Genomic DNA, 27,929 nt, shown 5'->3' with positions numbered 1-27,929 from the left:
ATGTCCAGAGCTCCCAGACATCACAGCAGAAAGGTTCTGCTGGGGGCTGCAGACCCAAGGGCTACAAGGGTCTGCAAAACACGTAACAGACCACAGAGCTTTCCCTTTTGAGGAGAACTTTTTAGAACCTGCGAGTCACAGTGAGAACAAATGTCAAAGTGCCTACATTTTGGATGACACAAGATTTACCTTTTTTCACAGAGCTCTTCAGAAACCATGACCTATGAAAATCAATACTTTGCTATTGGCTTTCACTTAAAGGCAGAGATTGAATTACCAGAAAAATCAGTGCAGAGCTACCTGACTCCTTCACTGTGCATCATCTTTGCTTCAAAATCCATACGACATGGGTGGACTGGGCTTCTTTCTCACCAAATAAGACTCTGTTAAAATCCAGCTACAAAGGAGTTGTTCTTCCTATCCATCAGTCCTTCTCCCATCTACAGCCCCAGTGCATGGACTTGTATGAACTCTGTCTGAATGCCAAGATAGATCTGTAAAGTTCCTCCATTTCCCCATCAAATCTGGACAAAAACAACCGTTCCAACTCATGCATGAAAGATAAGTGACAAACTGCAGAGTGCTGCCATAAGTCTTCTGTTGTAATTTGGGATTTTTCTCTTTGAGTTTGTTTTTTGACATCTTCCCTTTGGGCTGTGTAGATACAGAAAAACATGCCAGAGTGAGAAAACATAAAAACCTGGGAGCAGTGGAAAAAGGTTCCTATCTTCTCTTAAAATTAGACCGGTTCACCTCATCACAAGAGAAGTATATGTAAAAGCTATGTACAAAATAAAAACATATACCTGGAATCAGAAAACATACGAATCTGGATCTTTTCCTAGAAGTTATGAGTTCTCTCTCCTAACCACAAAGCCTACAGGTGTATTATGGCCTTAACAGGAAGTAATTCAACCAGCACTGTAACAAAGGATGAGCAAACCAGGACAGGTTGCTTGTCTGGATCATTACTCCTTTAATGATGCCACATCTGCCTAATCACCCTAAAAGCCTCTGGTAAGGGCCTCAGGAAATACAGATTTGTTTAAAGCTATGCCATTGATACAGTATGGAAGGGGCCTGGCAGCTTCCCCAGAGCATATCCTGGTGTCTGTCTGCAGGAGAGAGATGCTGCTACTCCCCATTCAGAGGGTCAAATGATGCCGTGGTGACACACCACTTGAATGCTGGGCAAACTGCCCCCTAGGCAGTAAATTTGTTGGGTTTAATACTGCTGTTACACACACAGAGCTAGTGAGTGCATGGAGGTGTAGATAGTGGGAAAAAGAAAGTACTTCCAGATTGTGTCTGAAAAGGAAATGGTGTCATTAAAAATGTCACTTCGTTAAAAATCCCTGAAAAAAATAGGGATAGGAAAAGCCTATGTAAAAAATCACTAGAAGAAGAGCCAGGGAAAACAAAATGAAAATAAAGTAGCCAGGCAACCAGAATATGAAGCAGGTTGACAGCACCTGCATATGTACCTGATTGAGCTGTACATTAGTTAGCCTGGGTTTTGGTAAAAATGTATTACAATTTTACATGTACTGCAGGCCCAAGTCCATTAGCCCTAGATGAATTCTTCACCATGGCTGCGTTCCAAAATACTTAAAGTTATCAGAGATTTTATATGAATTCTATATAATATGAACTATAATATATTTAGTCACATTGTCAGTCCCAAGCGAGCTTACTCAGAGGGACATGATCAGAGAACAACCGAGGTGCAATCTACGTGTGAAGTGTTCCATGCACAGATACAGAAAGCACTTTCCCATGAAATCTTAGGTTCTTCTCTTACTTTCTTCTCCTAGCTTGCCATAGCTACGAAAACCAAGTTAATGTGAAGCACAGGTTTCATTTTTTAATTGACGCATGATTCTTCTTTTGTACTGTTGTTCTCTGGAGACACTCCCTCCCTCATTCATACAAATCATACAGAGACAATATAAACCAATGCTGTGACCATCACATTTCTGCCCAAACAGAACACAAGTCCTGTGCAACTCCAACTGCATCCCAGGCATCCCTGCCACAGGGTAGCAGGTGCTGCATTGTGGTTTCATACTCTCTGTGCAATCAGCACTGAAGGCTGAGTAGATTTTGCCTTTATTTTCTTTAAGAAACTCATGTTTCTTCTCTTCTCCACTGATCTTGGAGTTTTCTTAATACTGGTTTCTTGGCTGACATCACATGGATTTTTTTTTTACGATATTTGTGCTGCAGGTGCACTTTGGAGGCTGTGATAGGACAGCTGTCATCTCCTCCTCTGCAGCTCCATTTCCTAGTTCATCCTGAAATCTTCAAATAGTTTCTTTCCTTGATCTCCCACTTCTGTGGCAGAGGATGGTTTAGTGAACTTTTGTTTGGGATTTTAACCACGCTTGCTGCCAATAACCATTGATTTTTTTCTGTCCATTCACCTTATTCTGTGATAGATTTCATATTCTTCCCTTTCATGTGTTTCTTTCTGCTTCTCCTTTTCAGCTCTTCTTTCATTTTCATCCCTCTAAGCTCTTACAGTTTCTAGCTATATGTCTTCCCCTATCTGTTCTATTCTCCACACAGAAAGACTTTCAAAAGGGGGTTAAGAGAGGGGGATCCCCACATCCCCATGAAACACATTCCTGCGCATGCACCAATCTTTGACAAAGCCAAAAGAGTCTTTCCATCAAAATCACTTTGGTCAGTGTGGCAGGTACCAGGGAGCACCATATGTCCACTTTATTTTCTGTTTGCTAAAGGATAACAAGAAAAAGGAGACAAGGGTTCTCACCACTGACAGAGTTCTTAACTGTAAATACCTCCAGACTTTCAAGGAGGGAAAAGCTCATGAGTTTTAAGGCAATAATTTCTGCCTGCCAATAATCTCATCTTTATAGCATGACATCCCCTCCAGCAGGTGTCTCTGAAGTCAGTTTGTAGCTACCAAAGCTATCAGCTTCTGTTCACTGAAAGAACTCTATTAAGTCTCATGTTTTATGCAGGTCATAGATGCAGCCCTATTGATTTAACTTGAGAGAGCACCCTTCTTTGTGGTAGTGAGATGTTTGGTTTTTACCACTTTGCTGCCTTCCTTGTTGCCCAACACGACAGCCCCTGCAGCTGGTGAAGGTCACCAGTTCTCAGGGAACTCATGTTCAGTGCAGGGCATCTGCACTTATTGATTCAACATTAAGGGCCATTCTCATGCAGATGTGTTCTGCTCTGCCAATCCACAGTCCACTTCATCTCTAGCTATGCACTCAGCTTCAAGGGGATTATGCAGCAAATATTTTATTCAAACTAAAATAACCAAAAACTCACTCCTGGCTTCCTGTGCTGCTTAACAGGCTGCTGTCTAGAAAACACACTTGTACTTCGCTGTTGCACCTCGCCCGCTTGTCAGTGGCACTTCCAGAGACTTCAGAAGCCATGGAAAAGGTTTGGCACAAAGGGTTCACTTCTCATGAGGTAAAAAGGCCACCCCAGTTATGACAGATTGCACTCATGAGCATCTCCTCTGCCTGCCTGGAGAGCAGCACACACACAGTGGCTGTAGCCACAGCCAAGGGTTTAGGAAAGATTGCACCAACATCCTGCACTGAGTTAGGGAATTGGGAAGGGATGAGCTGCTCCAGCCAGATTTCTGCTTTTCAGGATACCTTATGTTTTTTCCCTTAGTTCTATTCTTGCCTGTCAGTCTCATCCTAGCCTTCTTTATTTAGAATCACCTTCATTTTCAGGTACCTCAGGCTTTTCCCTGAGCTTGCTGAACTCCCTGTGACAGACAGAAAAATAATTCAAAAGACAGGCAGCAGCAGCCTCACTAAACAGCATCTTTTCTCACCCTGACCCACGGACTCAGACAAGGTCATCAACCTTCCCAAGGAGTGACGCTCCTGTACAAAACCATCTGTGTATTCTTCCAATGGGCCAAAGCTGGAGCCATCTTTTTACAAGAACTAAGGAGATCGAAGTTGGCAGTAATATATTTTTCCTCAGCAAAATGAGTTACACAATATGAAAATATCAATAACAACATAAGGTGATTAAACGAGCCACATTGTCAAGTTTGTAAGAACAGAAGATCTTAGCAAATGGCTGTCTACTAGAATTTAGAAAACCACACTCACCAACAACATCATAAAAAACAAACAAGCTGTAACTTAAATAGTTCTAGTGGCATGGTATCCACAGCAAATGCTGGGAAACATCCATACACCATGGGCATTTGCTTTATTCAATAAACAGCACAAAAGAGAAGCCTCCCAGTATCTCAGCTCTCCTCTGTAACAGTGCTGACTGGATCTTCCCCATCTCACCATGGTTAAGTGCAATTATTTAGGATCCAGCTGCACCCCTGTGGTTTCCTCCCACTGTTACCTCTCATAAAGAGACAAAAAGCCATCCCTAGTGCTCTGCAGGAGCAGGTTAACTGTGGGGGTGCTGCAGGATGGGTTGCAAGGAGGTGTGGAGGAGACACAACTCTGGCAGTTTGCTCTAAGAATGCAGCCCCATATCTGCAGCTGCTGTTTCCCTTCTACCCTTTATTTGCTTCAGTGTTACTTTGCCCTCGTTTTTTGTACTCAGCTCCCGAGTTCTTCACTCAGTAATTTTGAAAATGTTTGCTTGGCATTTATAGCACACAAAATGTGCTTAAAAACACAGCAATGAAGCATTTACTCCAAGGAAGGATTTTCTCATTTTACACTGATAATCTCTCATGCTAAACTCACTGCAGGTTGGGGAAATCTAAAAGTCTCCAGCTCCTGTGTGGCAGGGACTATTTAAGTCTGCAGATTTCCAGTATGGGTGTATTGAAATCTTTTATTTGTGGGGTGGCAATAAAAGATGTGGAGAGAAAGATCTCCCCTGGCAACGTGTACTCTTGAAAGGCCCTTTCAAAGCAAACATTCCAGCAGTAAGAAATACTTCAGCACGCTACGTTCCCATCTTCCCCTTCCTTCTCTCACCGCCTCTCCAGCCTGTGCTCTTAGCATTGGAATAATAAATTTCTTTGTGTCCCATCTTACAAAAGTGTTTCACATCACCTTCATGCACTTGGCTGGGGAGGACCTCGCAATCACACGTTATATTTTCACACAGAACTATAAGTATTTTATGTTTCTTTGCAGCCAAGTGTTATCAGATGGCCATATAACACTCAGTTTTGGGGGAAAAAAAACTGAAATGATTGTATTCTGAAATACTGATTGCATCAAATGGCAACTAGATTGGAAGACAGTAATCATGCTGAGCTCAAGCGATTAAAAACTCACTTGGAAAATTGGTGCTTGCTGAGCCTTTATGGAAAGAAATGAATTAAGAAGGAAAACAATAAGGAAGGGCATACATTAATTTTGCTCTGCAGTGGATAATTTTGAATGTAAGAGATCTGAGGAAGAACTGTGTGTCTTAAGGATTTTCTCTTATGTTTTCAGAAGAAAAGCTGAGAGCCACTGGAGAGGGACTGCAAATTAAATCCAAACAGCAATCTCAGAAGCAGCAATTGGAAAAGAGCAAATAAATAAAGTATATAAATAGGAGATAGCATTTCCTGCTAGGAACTTCTCTTTTCAGACAATGCCTCTCAAACAAAGGACTCCCCTCGCTGGCAGTCCTGCCGGGCAATCTCCATCTCGGCTCCCCGGGTGATGCAGTTCCCCTCCGCCCTGCTGGGCTGCACTGGATGTTTGCACAAGTAACTCAGTAAAGGATTACCTCCCACAATGTCTATATTGTAGCGAGCCCTGTGTAACTCTTGCTCAGCTGTGAGAGCTGCAGGGTGGGCCCTGTGTCCACACCGCTCCTGTGCAGGGTTGAGTACACTGCCAGCACTCCACAAATAGTCAATGCACACAACTCAAATAAACGCCCAAATCTTTTTCAGTGAGGCATGCAACCATTTTACAGCCTCTTCCTGACCCTTGCAAGACTTCATGCCTCTCTGCTCCTTATTCCTCTCCTTATTACAATACATCCTTTCCTCTGGCTCACAGATTTTGGATCCAGGCTCATGTTTGAGGGAGGTTTGATCCTCCAGCCCAGGGCAGGACTGTGCTGCTCAGCCTGCAGGACATCACCAGTGCTCCCGAGCAGGAACAGGCTAAAATTCCCCCCGAAGGAGCTGTAGGGTTCATTATCTGCTGATAGAATGCTGCTAAAATGTATTTTACATTGTTGGGAGGCCATACCCTGCAATGCTTCTGACACGAGTAGTCTTCACTCTCACCCAGTAAATGGGGCAGAATTATTATGGGAGCAGAAACAGAACAGGAGTGAGCATTCCAATGTCTGTCATGAGTATCACATAAGCTTTATACACAGGGACACATACACCTCTCTATAGCATAGTCTGCCTGACTTTGACACAATTCCAAATCCGCCCCACTGAGGAGTAGTAAAATGTGGAGGTGATGGAATTAGTTTTCACTTCCTGTTGAACAAATGCAAACTTTAAAGTTTTAATCCCTGTTTGGCATTTTTATATTTTTAAATATGTACCTGGACCATGTTTCAATAGCCTGACTCTACTCACAAAAACAACTCCAGCAATTCAAGGAAGCCTTTGATGTGGGAGTGAATGTCATGGCACAGTGACATTAGTATAAATCAGACCTTAAGAACTGACAACACAAAACAAAATGCTAAATCCAGCCATTTATTTAACCCTGAAATCACTGTTCCCACTGAAGCTGTTCCCACTGAAGTGCACCCTCTCACTAGAGTGCATAATGAATCGGAAGAAGAAAAAAAACACATCCCAGTGTGATTCTTCCATACTTCATGCAAATGGAAAAAGAAATCCATTTATAACTTCACTTTGTTCTTTCATCCTTATTTAATGAGCTGTCTGATTCAATAATCCAGCATTTAGCTACAATTCTTTAAGGCTGGATTTTCCCCATTCCCCTCAAAATCCCAGATACACCCCAATCCTGAAGTACAAAGGTAGAGATCTGCCAAACTACATGTCATTTCTCCTCTTGTTTCTGTTCCTGTGAAGAACACCAAACTAGTTTTTATTCTGATTTCCTATTCCATATAATGAGAATGCAAAAACATTAATAATTAAAAACATAGCAAGAAAAACCCTGCCTTCTCCCACAGAGGATAAAGAGAGCTGGTTACTGTCAACAGTAGGTGCTTCTGTCAAATAAATTAACTGTGCTTCAAAATGATGATGGCATGTCAGCCTCATCATCTCCATCTTCGACTCCAATTATGTATCTCAAGGGAATGCATCTCAGAACACATTACTAAAACACAGGTGTGGATAAGTTAGACCACAAAAAACACACACTCAAGCTGCATTAAAAATCCAACTGTGTCCCACGGAGCGAGGGGAACACAAAGCTTTGGTTGCCACGTGTGCCCATCGCTGCCCAGCTGCCTCCAACAAAGTTCTCTGGAACTAAAGCCACCTGTGGCTTGAAATATTTAGTGCTGTATGTACATTTTAACATACATTTTTGGTGCCCAAACCATTATTGCTGGGTTAAAATGTGATGCTCTGCCATCCAGAATGCAGCATGTGCTGCCCACTCCCACCTCTCTCAGCCACCAACATCAGGGATGAGGGTGGCAGGTAAAGACTTTTCTCTCATCCTTTAGCTGACAGTTAATGGCTGTTTTAACTTTCACATGGAGCAAATTTTGCCCTCTGTAACACCTCCATCACTCCAGTGCCTGTCACACACTCTCATGACTTTAGCTGAGAACACATTTTGCCCCCAGGAGTTTTGATGACAATGGGAACCTGAATTAATTTGCCTAGCCAGAATGATAGTTCAAGAGGTATAAAAGCCTCCGAATCCATGAGGTTCATGCAGCCACAATTAGAATATTTAAATGGCCAGCTGCATTAAAGTTTATAAAGCAGAGTTTATTTCCTACAAAATTTGGAGAAAAAGCCTCCAGAAGTTTGTCATTTTCTCTCAACAACAGCTACTTATTGCTGCATTTGCTTTTGTTGAGCCTGGACTGAGTTGTTTACTCTGTGCATTTCTTAGTATAAAATATTCAGAGTTTATCCTGAGCAATACTGTGGTTCAGCTAATGATTGTTTCCCAGGACTGGGATCGATGCCCTTTGCATTTCTGCTCTCAGAGCAGCCAAATGCTAAGCCATAGAATTGTTTTCTTCCTCTGAAGTAGCAGCTGGTGCCTTGGAAGACACCATAAGCATCTCTGCCGAAATCTGTGTAATTGCACATGTCGCCGTGGTCTGTTCTTAACGGATCCTTCTCCCAGACAAAACACTGTTTTCTCAAGCTGGCTTTGAAGACCGTATGCGTTTAAAAATAGCTTCAGGAAGGCACACACATATATTTTGCTATAAACTGTGTACAATGTGTACTGTATACAGAATATTAATTCTCCAATATGTGATTTTGTGAGACTGCCTCGTTGGCATCATTATTGCTACACACGGAGCTGGTTTGTGTGCAAATATGATTCTAGACCCAAAGTTTCAGCTTGGCACCATCCTAAAACAATATAGATTTCAACCTGTTGCTGAGTAACTAGAGTGCTTTTCAAGATAAATCTTTAATATGCAGTAAGTGGCTATGGTACTTTGTTCTGATCATACTTTGTCAAGCTAGAAAACTAATTAGCAGAATCTGGTGACCTGTATGTCAGAACCTCTGATACGTCAACAAAAAGCAAAATCCTTGATTCAACACTTGACATATTGTAGAGGGATCTGATGTACTCTCCTGCTCACCTCTTATGACTCATAAAGATGAACTTTGTAGGGGGACAGAGAGAGTGGGTTTTTTGGACAAAATAACTAGAAATTGTAAGAAACTCTAATTTATAAGTTTAATGGATTGCAAGCAGCTCAGTGATAACTCATTATTGCTCTAACTTAGGCTTATCTGTCTACAGATACAAAAGACAAGATGTTAAGGCAAGAGAACTGTTTCTTGCCAATAAATCCTACTGGGACAGAAGTATCCCTGTCATCACTACTGAGGCAGAGACAGCAGCTTCTTGGAGGAGGTCTGGAGTAAGGCAGAGAAGTAAACCAGAACTTTTCAGTCCTAAGCAAGCTCCTTACCTCCTAAGTACTCCTTCCATTCAGAGGAATGCTTCCCTGCCACAAACCTCTTGCCTCTGCCAGGCATCAGGGGAGTCATTATTTCAAGGGCTTTGTAATAGACTGCACAGAGCCTGTTACCTCCCAGCTCCCAAAGACAGATGGGGATGAAGCTGACAGTGACTTGTGGTTGTTAACTGCTGATTTCATGGAGCTGATGACACTGACTCACTGGCACTAATCAGGTGAGATTAAAAGGACAGCATGAACAGGGAGATGGACTCACCAAATTAAACACTTGCACTTCAAAAGCTTTCTATCTGCACAGCTGCTGCCACAGCCCAAACCTGTCCCCTGCTCTGGGGCAAGATGGAGAGAGGTGAAGCCTCCAGGGCTGTCAACCTTGAACCATTCACCAGCACTGAAGAAAAAAATCACTTAAAAAATAAGGTCTAGTTCAAAATTAATTGTGCAACAAACCAAGTGGCACCAAAGTAAATCCATCATATGAACAAGTAGAGAGGATTTGCACTGCTTCCAGAAAGAGTTTGGACTCCTGGTGGGAGCTCATTTCTGTGTGAGTGACCACAAAATAAAGCTCTTAGGTAATACAGTGATAGGTACTCAAAAATATGATAGATGGAGAACAAAGATTAGCTCTACTTTATGTACAAGTCCATTACATTCTTGATCACATACTTTAATGGCAAAGCAGCTGCAGAACTTGCAAATTACAAGCTCTAGCTTTGTTTTCAGAGCTGCTGCATAAATAGTTGTTTTTAACAACTCCAGGCAGGCACTTCTTTCCGTAAATTGTCCTAAGAGTGTGCTGTGAGTCTGCAGCAAGGAATTGTTCCCAAAAATCCAGTATCATCTAAACTGGAGAAGTGCATTATCCATCCATTTCCCTATTTGTGTTTTCCCCATGGTTCCTTGTAGCAGTTATTGTGCTGGGGTTGGAGATCACTGTGCCCAGGGCTGTTGAATGAGGTCCTCAGTGCTCATCTGCTTTTTGTCTGGAAGAGGGAAGAGCCCTCTGCAGATTCAATCTATTTCAGCTATTACCTTTCCTGCCTTTGTTAAACTGTTTTTACTGCACATTTAGATAAAGCCTGGCTGGCTACTGCCAGGAAAATTAGGTCTTCTCTTGTTTTACCATGAATTATAGAGTTCAAGATAAGGTTTGTGTTAGAAAAGTAGGGGGCAGGAATGGTCTGAATTTTACTTTCATTATAATTAGACAGGAAATTATGAAAAGGTGAAAAATAATTCACTGAAGAGCTTTCCTCTAGCAAGGTAACAAGTGCATTCTAGCACAGATGGAGTTCATGGGATATTATTGAACACTGTGGCTCTCAGTGTTTGGCTCTGCCTGGGCACAGTGAGCCTGTTTCTGTTGCACTTCATGTGTGGGCAGAAATGGGCAGGACGGGGCCCTGTGACTTCCCTTCTGTTCAACTGAGGGCCCTTTCTGCTACCAAAAAAAAATTAGGCTAAATTAGTCCGCAGTGTAACTCCATGGAAGCCGTTTGAATGACTGCAGAGATTAATTGGAATGATCAGTCACTTTCTGAGTGACTTGCAAAGGACATGAAAATATGACTAATCTAAGAATGAATTAATTGGACAGCTGTCTCACTTTCATTTGAACACTACTGAGATAAACATTTGGACTAAAAAGTTGTCCTCATTAGAACTTCTTCACTTGATGTTGATGGTGATGTTTACAACTACCATGGAACTACACAGTTTTCAGAATTTTCCTTCATGTGAAATTACTACAGTTCAGGCTTTTAAAGGCACTTTTACGGGGAGGAAAAAGGAGTGCATCAATCTTGCTTGGAGCTTCTAACTAAAGACTGTGCCAGAACCTCTCAGGTTATAATTCCTTCTGTAATAAACCTTTGGTAGTCGACTTCAGTCAAGTTTCCACCACTTCTTTCTTTTCAGCTTTGCAACCCAATTTATTTGTTTATGGTTTGCAGAAAAAGCAGAACACTGGGAGAGAAGTCTTTCCAGTGAGTTTGTGACAGAAGACCACTGAAGTTAATGAGATTCTTAGTGGGGATAAGGTTTTTGTCCATTCGGAGTCAACAGAAGCTTCAGAAGCAGTATAATGCAGGTTAAAGCTGGGAAAAGGATGTATTTCTCTGCCTTGTTAGTGGATAAGGAAGTGAGACTCCAAGGGGAATGAGTGATTTACCCATAGTCACACAGCAAATCAGCAAGAGATATGGAAATTAATGCTGAGAAGCATTTCAGTGCCTTAATCATAAAGGCAATCTTTTCCCTCAAATGCCAACACCATTAAATTTCAATAATGGAATAAGCACAAGAGTTTCATCAACTTACAGTGATGTTTCCATCAAAATATTTTAGAGAGAAGCTGGTTCCAGTGGAATGGTTGGTCAGCATTATGACCTATGTCCAGCTGCAGGGATCAGCAGTTGTAGGGACCAGGGATTGTAGATGAACTTAAGCAAATTCACCCGTGAGATTCCTTTCAGGATCACACCATGCTAAGGCTGGAAAATGCAAGGTCAAAAAGGAACTAGGTGTGTTTTATTATATTTAGCACTAATTAGTGGGCCTTGAAAAAACCGGACTGAAATATTGTCTTGTTGGGAAGCCATTAAACTGTTAGGCTGAGGGAATATATGGCTTAGAATAGGAATGATTCACATCTCTTGCCTACAAATAAATCACTTGTACCTCACATATCTATTTGACCATCTCTGAGCAGTATCAATGTGGTGCCAAGGTAGCTGCTAAGGAGAAGCACGTGTTGTATAAATTCCTAAGAGCCTGGGCCAAAGTCTGTTTTTATTTAAACTAGCTTCAATTCATTTTGTCTTAATTGAAAATAATGATGTTAGAGCAGTGATCAAAGAATTGTCTCATTAATTGTCTATTAAATCATTAGCTATTAAACAGGAATAAAAGGTTAAGAATGCAACACTCTATTCTGCCCAAAAGAATATGAATATCTCTCCAATTACAAAGAAACAATAAAAGCAGAATTAACAGTGGAAAGAAGCTTAAGATTAGGTAATTAGATCCAAAATGCCTGACAACTCTGATTAGAGGGTTTAGCAGTACAACCTATATAGAAAAGGCAGCACCAATTCAGAAGCAAAGTCAATATTGACTTTACCAAAGGGGCTTGTAAAGGGAATATGCATTTTTCTGAAAAAATATAGGCACATAAACCCTGTACTAAATTTTAACTCAGCTAATTAATTGTTATGGATTCAATCTTGCAACCAATACATATATTTGCAGTTAAAAAATTATGCCTGAACAGCATTCAGTCTGAGAGCACCTCTCAGTAATTTGTGACTGAAATTCACTAAAAGTATGCTGCAATTTTCAGAAAAATAACATTACTCCCATTTTATATCACCAGGATGAGGCAATATCTAGTCAATGAAGACCACAATCAGACCTCTTGTTTTTGTTCATTGAGTCAAAATATCAGAGAGACAGGTACCACGTCTGGGAAAGGGTCCCAGAGACATTCTCCACTGCCAGGGGGGTTTGATGCCCAAATAATTTCACAAAGCAGTCAAATAAAGACCTGATTTATACCAACTTAGTCGCTACCAAAAAAACCTGGCAAATTTATTGTGCAAATCTTATGAAACCCGTGCAGAATCTTGGCCTGTGTTTTGGTCTGCTCTATCCAGGAATGGGAGGACACTCACCAGCCTGAGGGGGTGCTTTGGAGCAGATCTAATTCCACCGAGATGGACAAAGTTTTGAAAAAGAGAAAAGGAAAGATGGTCAAAGGGCAAGAGTTTTGCTGTATTGAAGTGCATAAATCCACAACTGCAACTGGAAATCTTGTCTCTGCTCACAGAGGTCATGTCAAGACTTATTTAGTTGCCAGCTGTAGTGGACTTGTTAAATTTGGGAACCAGAACAATTTTATGTCCAGCCTTGACAGGATACCCATTAGGACAACTGCTGATTGACCAAAATGGGCTTTAAAGAGGCAGAGCTCTGAAATGCAGCATCTCTCCACAATCTGCAGATACTAATTCTACTAATCAAAGAGGAATGGGAGTATTTTTCCTGACCTTTTCCTATCTGGTTCAGCCCAGAGAGGTATTCTCTAACTAGAGCAAGTCCTAGAAATACTACAAACTCAATCAATAGAAACAAAAGTCGCCATACACCATCTTTTAGATCTGGATCTGTTTTTCTGAAGTGCAAAGAAAAGATAGTCCCAGTAATATCTTGATGATATATAACTTGTTGCTTGAGTTTATAATATGAACAAGTCACTGTTCATATTTATTAACTGATAAATAATAGCCACTAGTCAGATAATAGCTATGTGCCACCCAGCAAAAAAAAGAATAACAACATTTATCAAGACAGTTTGTTTATTTGACAACTAATTATGTTAGTCATAAAGAAAGATATTCATCCATGTTCCTCTGGTAAGGATCTTCAAAGAAATTTGGTTTCCAGAAAAAGAAAATGGGATTTTTTCTTTCCCTATCTGATATAGAAGGAAAAATATAGAACCCATAAATAATACCAAAAAAAACCCCTCATCCCATACAGAACTCACTGTAGTCAATTCTTAAGTTCATTTAAAACAAGAACATTCCCATACCACATAATAAAACAAGTTAACCTATTAAAGATATTCAAAAGTACCTCTTTTATGCCTAGAAATAATAATGAGCTAAAAGCTGAAAGCCATGCAATGGTGTCAGAAGTCAGGCAGTCAGTGTCATGATAAAGTCCATTAATGCTATTTTCATCTCAATGTCAGGGAGGCAGAGCCAGTTGAAAATAACATTTACAAAAACCCAAAGAAACAAACAAACCACAACATTGTTTAAAAGCTCCCAGCTCTTGTTTTAAGAACTTTTGCAATGTGGTTGTTATTTTCTATTCTCTGTCATGCTTCTCCAGATTTTGGCACCGTTCGGTATCTTTAATTATAAGAAACTCCTGACTGGAAACAGGTGATACAGCCAGAAGCATGGAGGAAATCACCCTGTATGCTGTTACAAAATACTACATCATTGCTGGGAAATAATGGATGCAGCAAATCCACGCAAGAACAAAGACCCCTTTGGAAAGAGTTGATCTTTCCTAAATGCAATATATCAGCTACACACTATTTCTCATCAGCACTGACTGGCCAGCAAAGAAAGACTAGGACAGCTCTTTTAGTATCCCTGGCCCTTTCTTGCACATGGAACAGACCAGCTCAAACAACTCTGCATCAGTCTGTTGAAATGTGCTAACCCTGCATGACCTCTGGAGACCCTCCCCAGTGCACAGCAGGTACCACCATCCACCACAGAAACAGCCATCCCTGTAAAACAGCTGCTTGATGGAAATCCCAAATGTGGGCCAGGTCCCAGTATGGTGGTAGTGGAGGAGAAAAGGGTGAGAACTCCATCCTCCACCTCAGATGGTGCCTTACCTTTATGACATCTTCATCAGCTGATTTGCACTCGATGGAGTCTGAAACGTCCACCACGGACCCGTCCTCCTGCACGGCAACGACCTTGACTGGAACTGACACCATTCTGCCCGTCAGAATGGCCGTGTTAAGGACCTCTGTGTCCTGCATGCACAGACAAAGGGAGGATGGGTGTTAGAGAAGCACAAAACCACGAGAATGAACCAACCCTGCCTCTGATAGGGACAGGCTCAGAGGTGGGACCCTCCCTTGCACACGCCCTTCGATCTCCCTGCAGTCAACAGTTTAGCAACTTTCTAAGCCAAAAGTTGCATGTGGACAGTCAAGTTTTGGTTTTGACGAACATGGATTTCTTCTTTTTGAGCTCATTTACAGGTTTGGCTGCAGTGGCAATGAAATCTGTGATGCAATGAGGCACAAAGGCCTGTCTGCAGCTCAGGAGAACCACAGCACTACTCGGGTAGGATCTCCAGGATGTCAGCGACTCCTCCCACCCCTTTGCCCCAAATCATACCAGCAATTTGGGAGGTGATAATCAAGCATTACAATAACAGCATTTCTTCCTCACTGTTCCAGCTGACAGTGTTGTGAGTTGACCAATATCCCTTTTCGAAACATAAAATACATGAGGAGAAAAACTCTGCCTCCATACACAGGGGTTTTTTTAATCTTTCCCCATCAAAATCCCACCTAGAGATGTTTTACCACATTTATCTCTAGTCCTGATGAATCCACAGTGCTGGCACTCTAATGACTCCATTAACACAGCCTTCCTCTGTGTCTCAGTATGGCTGCAGTTTGATTAATTACTCCAAATGAGTTGCTTCAGAGGTCCCTGCCTTGTGTAAGCAGGTATGCAGACTGGAGGGGAGCAGCTTGTCTCTGCATAAGCAGTGCTTACTGCCAGCCCAAAACTTGACACTCATGCTGGGCAAGGAATGATCTGGGATTTCACAGAGATTCATTCCGGCCGTCTCGAAAATCCTGCAATAGGAAATACTGCTTTGAATCAATCCACTTTTCATTTTTCAACTTCCATAAAACTAATTGCTTGCCAGTTGAGGGGGGGGGGGGAAAAAGTTGCTTCAAACTAATCTAACTTTAAATTCCATTATTAGAATTGGTGGAAGAAGAAATGGATTTTAGTGAAAAATTTGATGGCAGCTTGCACAGGGAGATATATTCACTATCATTTGCTCTGCTGCTAGATTGATGGAGAATAATGGGCATTGACCACAAGCTAAGGACAGCTGGAGAAGACCAATAAATACTTGCAACTAAGATGTATTATTAATCAATATTCAGAAACTTCTACAAAAAGCGCCCTGAATTAAATGAGCTGAAGTACTAATAACACTAGTGCCAGCTAACTAATAGAGTCTACCAGAGGTTTATGGCAGCCATGTTCCAGAAAAGCATTGAAGCACACACTCGAGTCCATTTCTGATCAGAACAGCACTAAGAGGACGTGCTCAACTCGACACTTAGACTTCAATGTGATTTAAGAGTCATCCTGAAAAAAAGATGCTTTTCTGAATAATACCTCATGAAATAAATATACCCTCTTTGTTCTGTTCTCTGCCAGGCACAAACCAGATGTTTCAAGCAGTAAATGACTGTCTAGTTTTTGTTTATGCTGAATGGGCTCATTTATAACCAGCTGCCATCCATGAGAGAGGGACACTGCGAAAGAGAGAAGTATGTGACAGAAGTGGAAGTGTGAAAGAACGACTGTAAAACCTTTGCAAAGACAGATCTGAAAAGGGCTAAGAAGAAAATGCATTGCCAGGTGAAAGAAAACACGTAGATGCACCTCAGGTGGAAAAAAGTTGTATAAGACAGACAAAGAGAAACTGAGGGTAATTCATCCACAAGCATGTCAGAGAAGAGATAGTTACATTTCACCAAACCACCTGCAAATATTCCATATATCCTAAGCCATCAATCCAGTATAAACATATGCCAGATATTTGATGAAGACCTGGTGGTCCTGTGTCAAAAGAGTCCCAAGGACCAGTTTGCCACTGTGTTATTTCTAAGCCATTCTCCAACAACAGACAGTCTTCTTCAGGGCATCTGAGGAAACACTATTTTGGTCAAGGTCACAAACAATGAACACGTGACTAATGCCACTTCCAAACACACTCTGTTAGCACAGCAACTCCTCCAGGTCAGGCAGGCAGCACTTGTATGCAATTACAGTCTGGTCCAAAGCCCTACCAAGTCACTGGACTTCAGTGGACTTGGAACCAGGTTCTCAACAGGCCTGAACCAACTTCTTTGGTTTTTGTGCTGTTTGCTCCGTCACCCACATGTTGACCAGCATGTGACAAAGGATAAAAAACCTCTGCCTCCTTTGAACCCTAAGTGCTGTTTAGCTACCAAAGCTAAAGTCTGACTTTGATGTGCTGAAGGATAATGCAAAGTTTATAAAGACATTTGCATTCCTTTCATAACTCCCTGTGAAGATGAGCATGAGACGAGTAAAAGCACAAGAACTGTCCTGAACCTTCTCCGTTTCCCAGTGTGTACAGGAACCCACCGTGCTAATTAGCTGGTGCTGCCTCGCAAAAACTGCACTTCACTGCAAGTAATTCCACTATAGAAATCAATATTTCAGATGCCTGATGCCTGGAGTGAGTGTTACACAAATATAATAGGCTGTAAAGACCTTTTAAAGAGCCAGCTATTTAGAGACTGAAAAAATATATTTCCTCTGAGGAAGAAATATGAACTAATTGACTGTCCATTAGATTTATAAACAGACTTTTTAGTGCATCTTCAACAAGTAAAGCATTTCATCTAAATTCTGTTAGGCTTGGTCTGTATTTCCATAGTAGGGTTTACTGCAGGAAAAAAAGTTACTGAACTTTAGATACCTGTACTGGTCATTACTAACAGCATCTCAAATGCAGGGTGGGGATTTACACAGGTATGTCCTCCCATGTTGGCACAGCATAAGTGAAACATCAGGAACTACAACCAGGAACCACCAGCACAAACCTCCAATTGTGGACACTTCAAGGTCCCAGGTGGAAAACTGGGAATCCTTCCCCATTTCTATCGTTGAAGGTTTCAGCTGCCAGATCTTGACCAAAACCTTCAACTCAGCAGGCTGGGTGGAAGCTACACACTCATATCACAGGCTCTATCCATGAATAATAATAATGTGCGTGTTTATCTCCAGCTCTTTCTTGGTACCTGAATGCATAAGCACCTCAGCAGAGCTCTTCTTAATTACAACTGTAACCTGCTAATAGCATTTCTTTGTTGTCTGAAGGAATCTACTTCTTATGCAGGCTAGGCTAAATTAAAATTTAATACAACATCAGGTCGCAACAGAACTAGGAAGCAAATGACAGCTGTTTAATTAAAACCTAAAGCTGATTAGATGGCACTACTGAGAGAAATACTCAAGAGGAAGAGCTGAAAACCACTGAAACTCTAGGCCAGGATAATGGCTTTATTTAAATATGAATAAAAGGTGCACACAGCCATAGTAAATGTTTGACAACTGGCTGCTTCGGACAAATGGGGGGAAATGTGAACAGCAGATGTGTCAAAAGTCTTGATAGAGCTCTGACTGCAAACACTGCTGTTACCTGTGGATGTGACCAGAAGCAGGGATTACTGAGGAATGACTCCGACAGGTACAAACCAACTGAGGAACTCCAGGCACAAAGTTCCCAATTACACTTTAAACAACACCCTGGTGACCTAAATCCTCCTTAGACAGGTGACTCTAGAGCAGCTCACCCACCTCCCATAAACCCACACGATGCAGCTTTTACCCCCTCTTTTGGCTGCAAAATAAAGGCACGGAGAAATAGATCACACATCTCACAAGAAAGCATCTCAAGAGCCAGGAGCTGGACACAAGTTACCTAGATCCCAGCCCAAAGCCAGCAGTGCATGATTCCCGCCCCTCTGGGAGCAGCCGGCATCCTTCCCACAAAGTCTGGCGAGGCACAGAGGTCCCACACTGACCCAGTTTGCTGTGACATGTATCATCCTTCTGATTAATGCACGAGCTGGTCGTGTTTTTTTTAGAGGTTAACAAAACCTGCTACAGTACAGTAAACCCAATAAACACTCAATTGTAAATCAGAAGGGAAACCTAAAGCCAGCCCTATTCCACTGACAAATGCTACAGCTAAATGCCTTTTGGCATTTAGCTGAAATGACTGTCTTTAGTGAAGAAGGCAGAGAGCTGGAACATTTGTCTGTAGAATTGCATTCCTTCATTATTATGTCTTTCCCTAGAGTGTACCTCACAAAAATACATTTGTAATATTAGAAGGAAACTTTAGGAACCAGTTCTTCTGCCTGGAAACGGCATCTCTTAAAAAAAATGTAAATTACAGGGCAGATTGTGGGCTGGGTTAGGGGAGGCTCTTTTGTTTGATAAATTATTCACCACCTTTTTCTTCAGATCAAAGAGCAAGGCAATACAAATCCATTAAGTAAGCTTAATATATAAATTAGGTGCTTTGCTGAAATTATTGTAATCCAAAGCAATTCTGTACTTTCCCCACCTCATGGCTGAATACCATTTTAGGTTTTCCATACATATTAATGAAGCATGGCTGTGAGAAAGCTATCTATATTTTCCATTATAGCAGGTAAGATATGCCATTTTGTCACCCAATGGTGAGAACAAACAACTGAGATTACGTGTGTACGAAACAATAGAAAACATAAACAATCTTGCAAAGAGCTGATGCTGTTCTTTGACCCTTTTTCCTTCTTCTTTTCCTTTTCTTCCTCTCTCCTAATAAAAGGCTACTTCCTTGCATCATCATTTCAGTGGAGCCACTTGTGGAATCAACTCTTACCAAGTTTTCAGGTGTCAGCATGGGTCCCCCTGCCCTGACAAGCCAGAAGGTCATTCCCACTCCTCTACAACATTTTTCTGTTTCTGGCTGTTTCCTCCTTTCAGCCTCTTGCCCAGCATATCACTGTTAGAAGGGATCAGTTACAACAGATGGCAAATCACAAATACTTCAGGCTATTGTGTCAAAGTTAAAGGTCATCCTTTATCTCCTTTGTTTACCTGCATAATAGCTTTATTTCAAATGGGCATCCCAAAGGAAGAACAGGCAGGTGCATATATTCTGCAGGAGAAATTAATTAATGCAGATTGAACCATACACAGGGGTTCCCAATCACTGGTTCTTACCCAACAATGTTAGCAGCAACCATGAGCCTAATTGAATATTATTCTAGATGTGTATCGGCGTGTGCTGCAAAACCAATTTGCTGTAGCACAAAAACCCATGATCCAGAGACTCCAAAGTGGAATCTTATTTCATAACTTGTCTTTTTGCCACAGATACACTGAAGGAAGATCTTATCTTAACAGAGTATACCTGGCACACGCAGTCAGCTGGAGTGGTAACTCTGTTCATGGAAACTAAAAGCTGAGATTTATTCCATTTTGTGGTTTTTTTATGAAGGAAATTCAGCTCATTTTGAGGTTTATGTAGGATGAATAAGCAAAACCTGCTGCTGAAGGTGAAACCTGATTAGACTCACAGATACTGTCATATCTGTGACCTGAGGCAGTTTTATTTTATTTTTGATAACTCAGAACAGATCTGCCCCCATTAAGCAAAGGTTCAGAACACAGCCTGGTGCACTTGGCAGAAGTAATTGCATCCTGCCAGGCAGTCTCCACTGTCTCAGCTAAGTACCAGTGCCTTCTGCATGAGCAAAAGACCTTTCCTGAGACTGGGCTCCTGCTATTTCCCTTCATTATATCCCAGTAGAGTTTATTCACCAAACCTGCTGCATTAGACATTGTGACACCATTGCTCTGAAGTGCATACCTGAGGTAGAAGGAGCTGGAAAGCAACTATCATGCATCTAATTTTAGTTTTGTGCACAGAGAACAGACACCAAGAGCTCCTGAGCCATGTTTCAGGACTTTTAGTACACCAAGAATTACAGGACCAAAAGTTTGGTGAACTCTGCCAGTGATTCATGCTGGAGTTTACACTGTATTTAGAAATCTGTGCAGTGTCTCAGCATTCATCTGACAGACTTGAGCCAGTTCTTCTCAACAGTGAATGACTGATAACCATTATAAAACATATTTAAAACTCCACAGTTCATTTAAAGATACTGGTTTTTTCCATTTTTATTCCAGAAAAACCTAATCACGTTCTGACTTAGTAAAACTGTGGGTCACCTCCAACTGAAATCAAACAATATCCCCCCATATGCAAGTGAACACAAGAGCAGTGAGCCTCAGTTCAAACTGATGCACTAATGATTGTTTTCAAATGGCCATGAAATAATTAATATAAACACCCCTCAAAGGCATTTTTTTTTCCCACAGAGGAATCTAGGGAGGCCATGCTTTGCCTAGTTTATGGAACATAATTATGAGATCCACTTGAGTACCAACAGTCATCAAAGATATCATTTCCTGGCTCTGTATCTTTGCCCCACAGGTTTAATAATATTTAACAACACTGAGGACAACCACTTTGAAAAGTTTCTTTCAGGCACTTCTCTAATTCTTTTACTAGACATGGCAATTTTTTTCAGAGTGAGCTGGAGGGAAGGGAGGGTTCAGTTCCACAAGTGCAAGACTATAGACACCAAAACATAAGGTTGCACATCACGTGAGTTTACAGCCACAGTCTGTGTGCTCATCTTCTACCATGAGCACTACCTGGGCAGAAATCCATGTCCTTCTATAATAACAGCTGTTTAATGCACAAATTAATTACAGAGTGTCTACACCACTTCCCAACATGCTGCAGGAGCATCAACAAGAGGGGAGTGTGGGTTCACTCTCTCCCTCAGACACAGTGACTTGCTTTGTTAAGCCATTCAGAGTGGCTATGGCTTAAGAGAACCTATTTGTAAGCAGAAAAAGATCCATGGAAAAGTGACCAAAACATGGTGCAAAGTCCTCTGAGATCCCCTGATAGAGGGCAGTTGTCTGGCATTCACTGTACAGGGGGTTCAGAAGAACTAGATTTTATATCTTCTCCCTCAGCACAGTTCAAACACTGGTATAAGTCCTGGACAGAGCAAGATGCATATTAATTAAACCTCAGAAGGGCATTATGGAGTTTAAAGTGGAATAGAGATCTATGAGATGCTCACATTCATTGTCCTGCAAAAGGAGGATTTAATTTTCCGAAGAACATGGATCTGACAGGGAAGACCCAGGCCTTACCCAAAGAATTACTTTTTTTTTTTTTTCTTTCTTGGAGACAGGCTGTCTTATCTGTCAGGACCAGACTGCTGCACTTACTTATTTTACCTATTTAAGTAATTTCACAGGCTTGCATTGGCCTGCTCTGGGATGTAAAGCACACACACATTGCTGCAGGACAGGCTTTTCAGGCAGCTGTGGGAGCAGAGTGTTTCCTACCATGTGCTCTCCTCAGACAGGCTCTTCTCTCTTCTCCCCCCAAAGTGCCTGCAGTGAGTGATTCATTCTCTGCCAGTTCATGTCTTAGGACAGGGCAAGTGACACTGGAAGATTTCTCTCTCTCCATTGCCTACTAAAGGGCTCAGATGTCTCTTCATACTTGATTTCTAGAATTGGGGGACAGAATCTCTATCCCCTCCTGCTTTCAGAATTCTAAACAATTAGTACCTATACACTACTGTTGGCTCCTTTACTCCTAGGAGGTAACTACTCCCAAAAATTTTTACACCCCTGCATGTTCCCCACAGTGACAGAGACTGACAAAAACACCTGTGCCTTTTATCTACTCCACCTCATAAAATTGCCTACTGCTGTATTTGATGCAGGGAAAATAAAAAGGAGAACACATCTGTAACCAGTCCAGGCATCAGCCTTTACTACCCTTGCACACTCAGAGCTTTCAGAGATTTCTGGTGTCTTATTCCCTGATTTTGGGAGCATCCATCAACTGTACGTTGCTCATCCTTGCACTGCCACTCCACTGGAATGAAGTGCTGCCTTTCAAGTCTTAAACATTTAGTTTCTACTTAAACAAACACTAGAGAAGATGTCTCCTGTCCGTGTGTAGACCTGCCCGGGAAAAACTTTTTTGACTAGGAGAAAAAAAAGTTTCTTGACAAAAATCAAAAAGTACAAAGAAGACACCTTTGAGAATATTTTCTTTTGAAAAAACTAAAATTAAAAACTGGGATTTTTTTCAAATCAGAACATTGATTTATCTGAAGTGAGTTTTTGAGAGTTTTCTGACTGATCTAAGAACTACTGGAGGTTTTTACTTCCTTCCTCTCCTTCTTGGCTTGAATTTTGTTCTTCATTTTAATTTGTCAGTCTGTTCACCTTGTGTGACGTGCTACCTTGTTCTGACATGCCGCTATGTCTGATTATTTCTTTTTCTGCTCAACTGTTATAAAGAACGACCTCTATTTTATTCAAGTTCAGAATGAAATCCCTTTTTTGTTTCAGTGATTGAATTTCTCAGTGAACTCTTGTGCAGTGTATTTATTTCCTGCAGACTAGGACAATATCATCTGTGTTTCAAAAGCTGAGCCACTGCTGTCAGAACATCAATATTTTTCCAGAGTCCATCAGCTTTTAGGAAACACAGTCTCTCAAACTAAAGAATGTTTTAAGAATCTGTGAGAAGGAAAAAAAAAAAAAAAAGACTGACTGGAGGTAGTAATTATAATAAAGACCATGTAGTTACACAAATGTAAAAGTCCTGTGAAATCAGCATCAAACTATTTAATTTTTCATCTGTTCCCCTCTCTTTCATCTGTTCTAAAAATTACATATTGAATGATTTATTTAAATTACTCCTTATAGCATCTAGCCTTTACACAATACTTCAAAACCAAAGACAACAGGACAGTAACCTTCATTATACAGCTAAAATAACCGAGGTAGCAGAAATCCCACCAGGCCAGTGACAGATCAACAAGCCAAATCCATCTTCCCCATGTCCACATGTTCTGTGGTTACACCCAAAACTTGCTGTCTTTGGGCTGTTGGTTTTGTACAGTTTAAATACTAATTTCCAAATCTTTCCTACTAAATGGCCTTTTTGCATAACAAGTCAATGCTGAGCCTGCAACTTCTCAAATGGTGGTTTTATTGGCTTGTTCACTGAAATTCAGCTGAGCAGTAAAACAGGTATCAGTGGCTGCAAAGAAATATAGAGGGCTACAAACACAGCAACCAGGAACAGATAAAAGGAAAGGAAGAAATACAATATTACTTGTCAGCCTTCTTAGGTGGAAAATGATAATGGCATATTAGCATATATTGTAATCCCAGCAACAGCCAACTGCACTCAAGGGAAAAATCACAGAATACCTCTTAACATCAAACTGTTGCAAACTGTTCCACTTGGAGAGGGCTCCCAATGCCATCTCAGGGGTGGTTGGAAATGGGGCAAGACAACAGCAGGCAAGGGGGGTGACATTAATGTTTCTCAGGAACGTAAAGTGACAGTGTTATTGGGTTTTGATAGAAGTATTCTGGAAACAGAAAAAGTGCTCCACTTATTATTCTCTGAGTGCAAGTATATATAAAAATCACAGCACGTTTCCTTCATAAAGAATTTTAACAATGGTCCCTTGCTCTTACCCCTCACCACCAAACTCAGCCCAGGAAGGGTCTCCAAGTTAGTTTTAAAATTTTTTGGTTTAAACTGTTTGTAAACTATATGAGGTAGTGGCTGATTTGGTTTTCCACCTCAACAAAAGACACTGAAGGCAAGGAGGAAAGTGAAAAAAGACTTCTGTCTTTACTTCCAAAGCATTGTCTTCATAATTAGCCTTTAGAAGTCATTAAGACATTATTCAAGTTCAAACTTTACAATCTATTTCTTTAGAACCTGTTACATTATGAGAAATGGGAAAAATACTGATTTTTTCAGAAAGATAAACTAGGAACAGCAACAGAGGGAAAAGAGAATTACCCAATTTGTGCTGAAGGACTGATCTACAAGATCTAACTGGAGGAAAACGTCCCCCATTTGCTGCCATTTTACCTAATGTGAGGCACAAAATTACACAGCCTGACTCAGTTGCAAAGAGAAATCAGATCACCACAACTGGACTGTTCAAATGGAATGAATATTTGCTATTGAACTCCATGAAAGAAAATTTATCTGCCTTAAAACTGGCTGTGTTAACCATTCATTCTTTACCTTTCCTCTAAAAATGGGTAGATTTTCAATTGATAATACACTTATTTCTTCTTTTGCAGTACCAATTTCAAATTGTTTACTGCTGGAAGGTGGGAGGAAGGCCAGGTCTAGTGCCATATCCTTTCTTGTCCTGCAGCTGATGGGGCCCCCTCAGTGCCCAGTCATTGCTCCTGCTAAATGGACAGATGAGTACAAGGGAAGATGCTTTTTACAGAAGAAAAGACACGGTTCTCTGGCATTTTGACACATCATTTTAGCAAGGAATTGACAAAGACAGGAAAAGCATTGTACTTAAAGGCCTTCCTAAACATGACACAAAATTCCAGCTCCAAAGTGCTTTCAGTTGAAAGCACTCCTGCACAATTACCACACAGAAAAGAGCAAGTTCTCCTCACCTTCCATTATAATTTTGGCTTTTTTTCCTTCTTTTTTTACACCTTGAAGTATTCAGCCACATTCTCCCCTCCCACTGACACTTCACCTCCTCGGTGCTGAAATGGCACAGATGTGGGCCAGTACTTCCTACACTTTGTTTTCAAAGTGTTCCTCCAAAAAGGGAGGGTCTTACCTAAATCAAATTACAATCTCTTTTATTCAAAGACCACTAACACCTCACTCCTACTTGGTAAGAATACGAACAGCAACACAGCAAAGGCAGTTCAGCTCTGCATGTGCTGTGACCTGGCAGTGAGCTGAGGGCCCAGAAGTGGATTGTCTCCTCCCAGCACAGCCTCAACAAGTTCTTCTCAGGCTTTTGATGGACAACACTTTTGGAATAAAATCAATGGTCTTGTCCCAACTGTAGCATGTTTATGTTTAAATCCACGGCAGGAAGGTACAAATGCAAAACCCAGGTGAGCATGTTCACCTACAAAAGCTGAGCCTGGGTCTGGGATTAAGAAAATGCACATGAAGAAATTAGTGAGAACATAGTGAACAAAGTGTCTCATTTAAACTACAGCATTTTAAACTCTTTCTAGGCAACAGGAATGATCTGACGATGCATAAACTGGATCTTGAAATAACAACTGTGTTTCCATACATCTTTGTTCCTTTGCTATGATGCAAAAATTTTCCAGAAGCTCCAAAATTATTGCCAGAAAGCCACTCTAACAAAAAGCAAAAAAAAAAAAGGTGATCAAAAGCTTTCTCTTGTGTTACTGCAAGTTAGTCTTGAAGGACAGATGTTTGTTTTTTTCATGGCCAATATGATACAAAGTGGTCAACCAGGGCCCAGCTACTGAAGCCACAAGACCACAGTAACTACATTAAATACACCTTTCTATATATTTTTCTTCTTTTTTTTTGTTAAATGACACTGATGCTCAGCTCCCTGCCCACCAGTTACACTGTCAAATGTGCAGGTACCCGACATTTTAATGCTGATTTTCTTCCTCTCTGTTAATGAAGGCAATCGTGCAAGTTGTTGTTGATTTAGTTTGGGATTTTTCTCCCAGTAGTGTTGTAATTAACTCTGGTACACATATCCAATGCACCGTGACAAGGGCTATGACGGAGAACAACCCGGAATGAAACTGCAACTTTACTTCTTCCTAACGACAGGTTGTGACAGGAGTGGGAGAGGAGATGATGCTTCCTGGCCAGGCCGTGTCAGGCTGTGTCACTGATGAGGCTGAGAAACAACAACAGCCTGAGACAGACTCAACCCCAGACGTGTCAAGCAGGAGCATCTCAGGAGGCAGCCAACCCTTCTCTGCAGCACCATTTACGGTTTGGTTTGTTTTTTCTCCTTTCTTGGACAAGCATCTCAAAAACAGAGTTTCAATCTAAAAAGCCTCATCCTAGCATGCACTGCTGTTCAGTCCAGAGGGGAATAAACCTGGAATCTGGGAAGATTAGTGCAGAGGAAAAGACTTCAGATTCCATTAAGCATAGCTGTGCATAGCTGCTGTAGTCTGTACTTCACCAACTTTTGGGATAACTCTTCCCTCTTATTCTGCATAGTCTCTTGGGATAAACAAAACCAGAAACCTTACATTTGACTGAAAAAAACACTGACGGGAAAGGTGGACTGGGATATGATATATAAAGATTTTGCTATTTTTACATGTGCAGTGATATTTAGAAAGGTTGGAAATTATGTTTAGATTTTTATTTATTTCCAGTCAAATGGATTGCCAGAGGATTTTTTCTGACAGTGGCTGTCTGCAACTCAATGGCAGTGAATATGCAGAAAATGTGCAAGGTTCTGGGATTTCATTCATAAAACGCTGCAAAGTTAATTCAGCTGAGGTGCAGAAGTAGCCTTTTCATGTGTGTGTGATTTTCAGAGCACAACACACCTGAGAACACACCTCTCTCCAGGGCAAAGTCTCACTGAAGATTATTTTTGAGTATTACAACAACCACACTGTGTTAATTGTGTGGCATCTTGTCCTTGCCTCTGCAGCACCACAGGAAGGGGATTGACACACAAATTCCAGCTGCTGCAAGGGAAGCACGGGCTACCCTGCACCCCATCCTGAGCATTCCATGTCCAAAGGCACCAGAGCAAGACACTCAGGCTGCCAGGAAGCTGCACCCTGACAGCCCTCGGCCATTTACCAGAGACCAAAATGGTTGAGATGTTTTGCACTCCAGGCTGCAGCCTCAGGAGTTTTGGTTGGACCTCAGGAAACTGCAGCTGGCAGGTTATTCAGGGTGGAAACACACAGATGACTTGGAACCACCAGCCAAAAAAACAGTGTCCTTATTCAATTATTTCACAGAACTTCATACAAAAGTCCAGGGGTCTTATGTTTCACAAACCAATCTTGCTAGTGATTCTACTCTGAAATTTATGTTTAAAAAACTACCAGAATTTGGCTGCTGAGATCAGCATCTGTATTGACAACACGTTCATCCCTCTAAGACCCAGTGTCACTTTGCAGTTAGAGTTTCTTTTCACACAAGGTGTTCTGACAGGCATTTCACTGATGACTAAAACTTTACATTTAATATTTTGTTCATGTGCCCACAAGGGACAGTACAAACATTATTACAATTTGAAGAAAATACACAATGATTAATTGAGAAGATTAACCTCCAAAACACTTGGACAGCTGTTTCAACATACTGTCTTTGAGGCCAATATGCTGAAACAGCTGTTCTTATACATAAGGTAAAATTGCCCACTTTGTTTTGCAGTGTGAACACTCTGAGCCTGTTTCATATCTTAGTGACTTTAATGTACACCTGGAGCATCGCCAAGGGTTTGTATAACTTGAACACATTTTTTTTTTGCCACCTTATTAGCAACTTCACCAATGTCAACTCATTTGTTATCAACAATATGTTCAGAACCAAAGTCAAGTGGCTTTCTGTCATCTTTACAC

The 27,929-nt window shown here is 41.2% G+C and overlaps 1 protein-coding gene and 1 long non-coding RNA gene across 5 annotated transcripts in view; one reads left to right on the top strand and one right to left on the bottom strand.

Moving 5' to 3' along the window:
* TMEM132B (transmembrane protein 132B) overlaps positions 1 to 27,929 on the bottom strand; it is a 230,023-nt gene that overhangs the window by 23,273 nt on the left and 178,821 nt on the right. For all 3 annotated transcript variants that reach the window (XM_027733115.2, XM_027733116.2, XM_039378878.1), the window contains exon 5: positions 14,474 to 14,617. In XM_027733115.2, the coding sequence (XP_027588916.1) occupies positions 14,474 to 14,617 (144 nt within the window). The remainder of the gene's footprint in view (positions 1 to 14,473; positions 14,618 to 27,929) is intronic.
* Positions 14,467 to 16,105, top strand: LOC113994259. 2 transcript variants are annotated; one of them, XR_005562645.1, is made up of 3 exons: positions 14,467 to 14,709; positions 14,849 to 14,933; positions 16,059 to 16,105. It is a non-coding gene; the product is annotated as an uncharacterized LOC113994259 (long non-coding RNA). The 2 variants fall into 2 exon arrangements; XR_003542987.2 differs by lacking the exon at positions 16,059 to 16,105 and adding an exon at positions 15,682 to 15,768 and having other exon boundaries at positions 14,469 to 14,709.

This window comes from Pipra filicauda, unplaced genomic scaffold (assembly GCF_003945595.2).
Source record: "Pipra filicauda isolate LSUMZ 115617 unplaced genomic scaffold, ASM394559v2 scaffold14_size4853619_pilon, whole genome shotgun sequence".
NCBI lineage: Eukaryota > Metazoa > Chordata > Aves > Passeriformes > Pipridae > Pipra > Pipra filicauda.
Note: the sequence above shows the minus strand (reverse complement) of the source record. Positions and strands in the feature narration are given on the sequence as shown.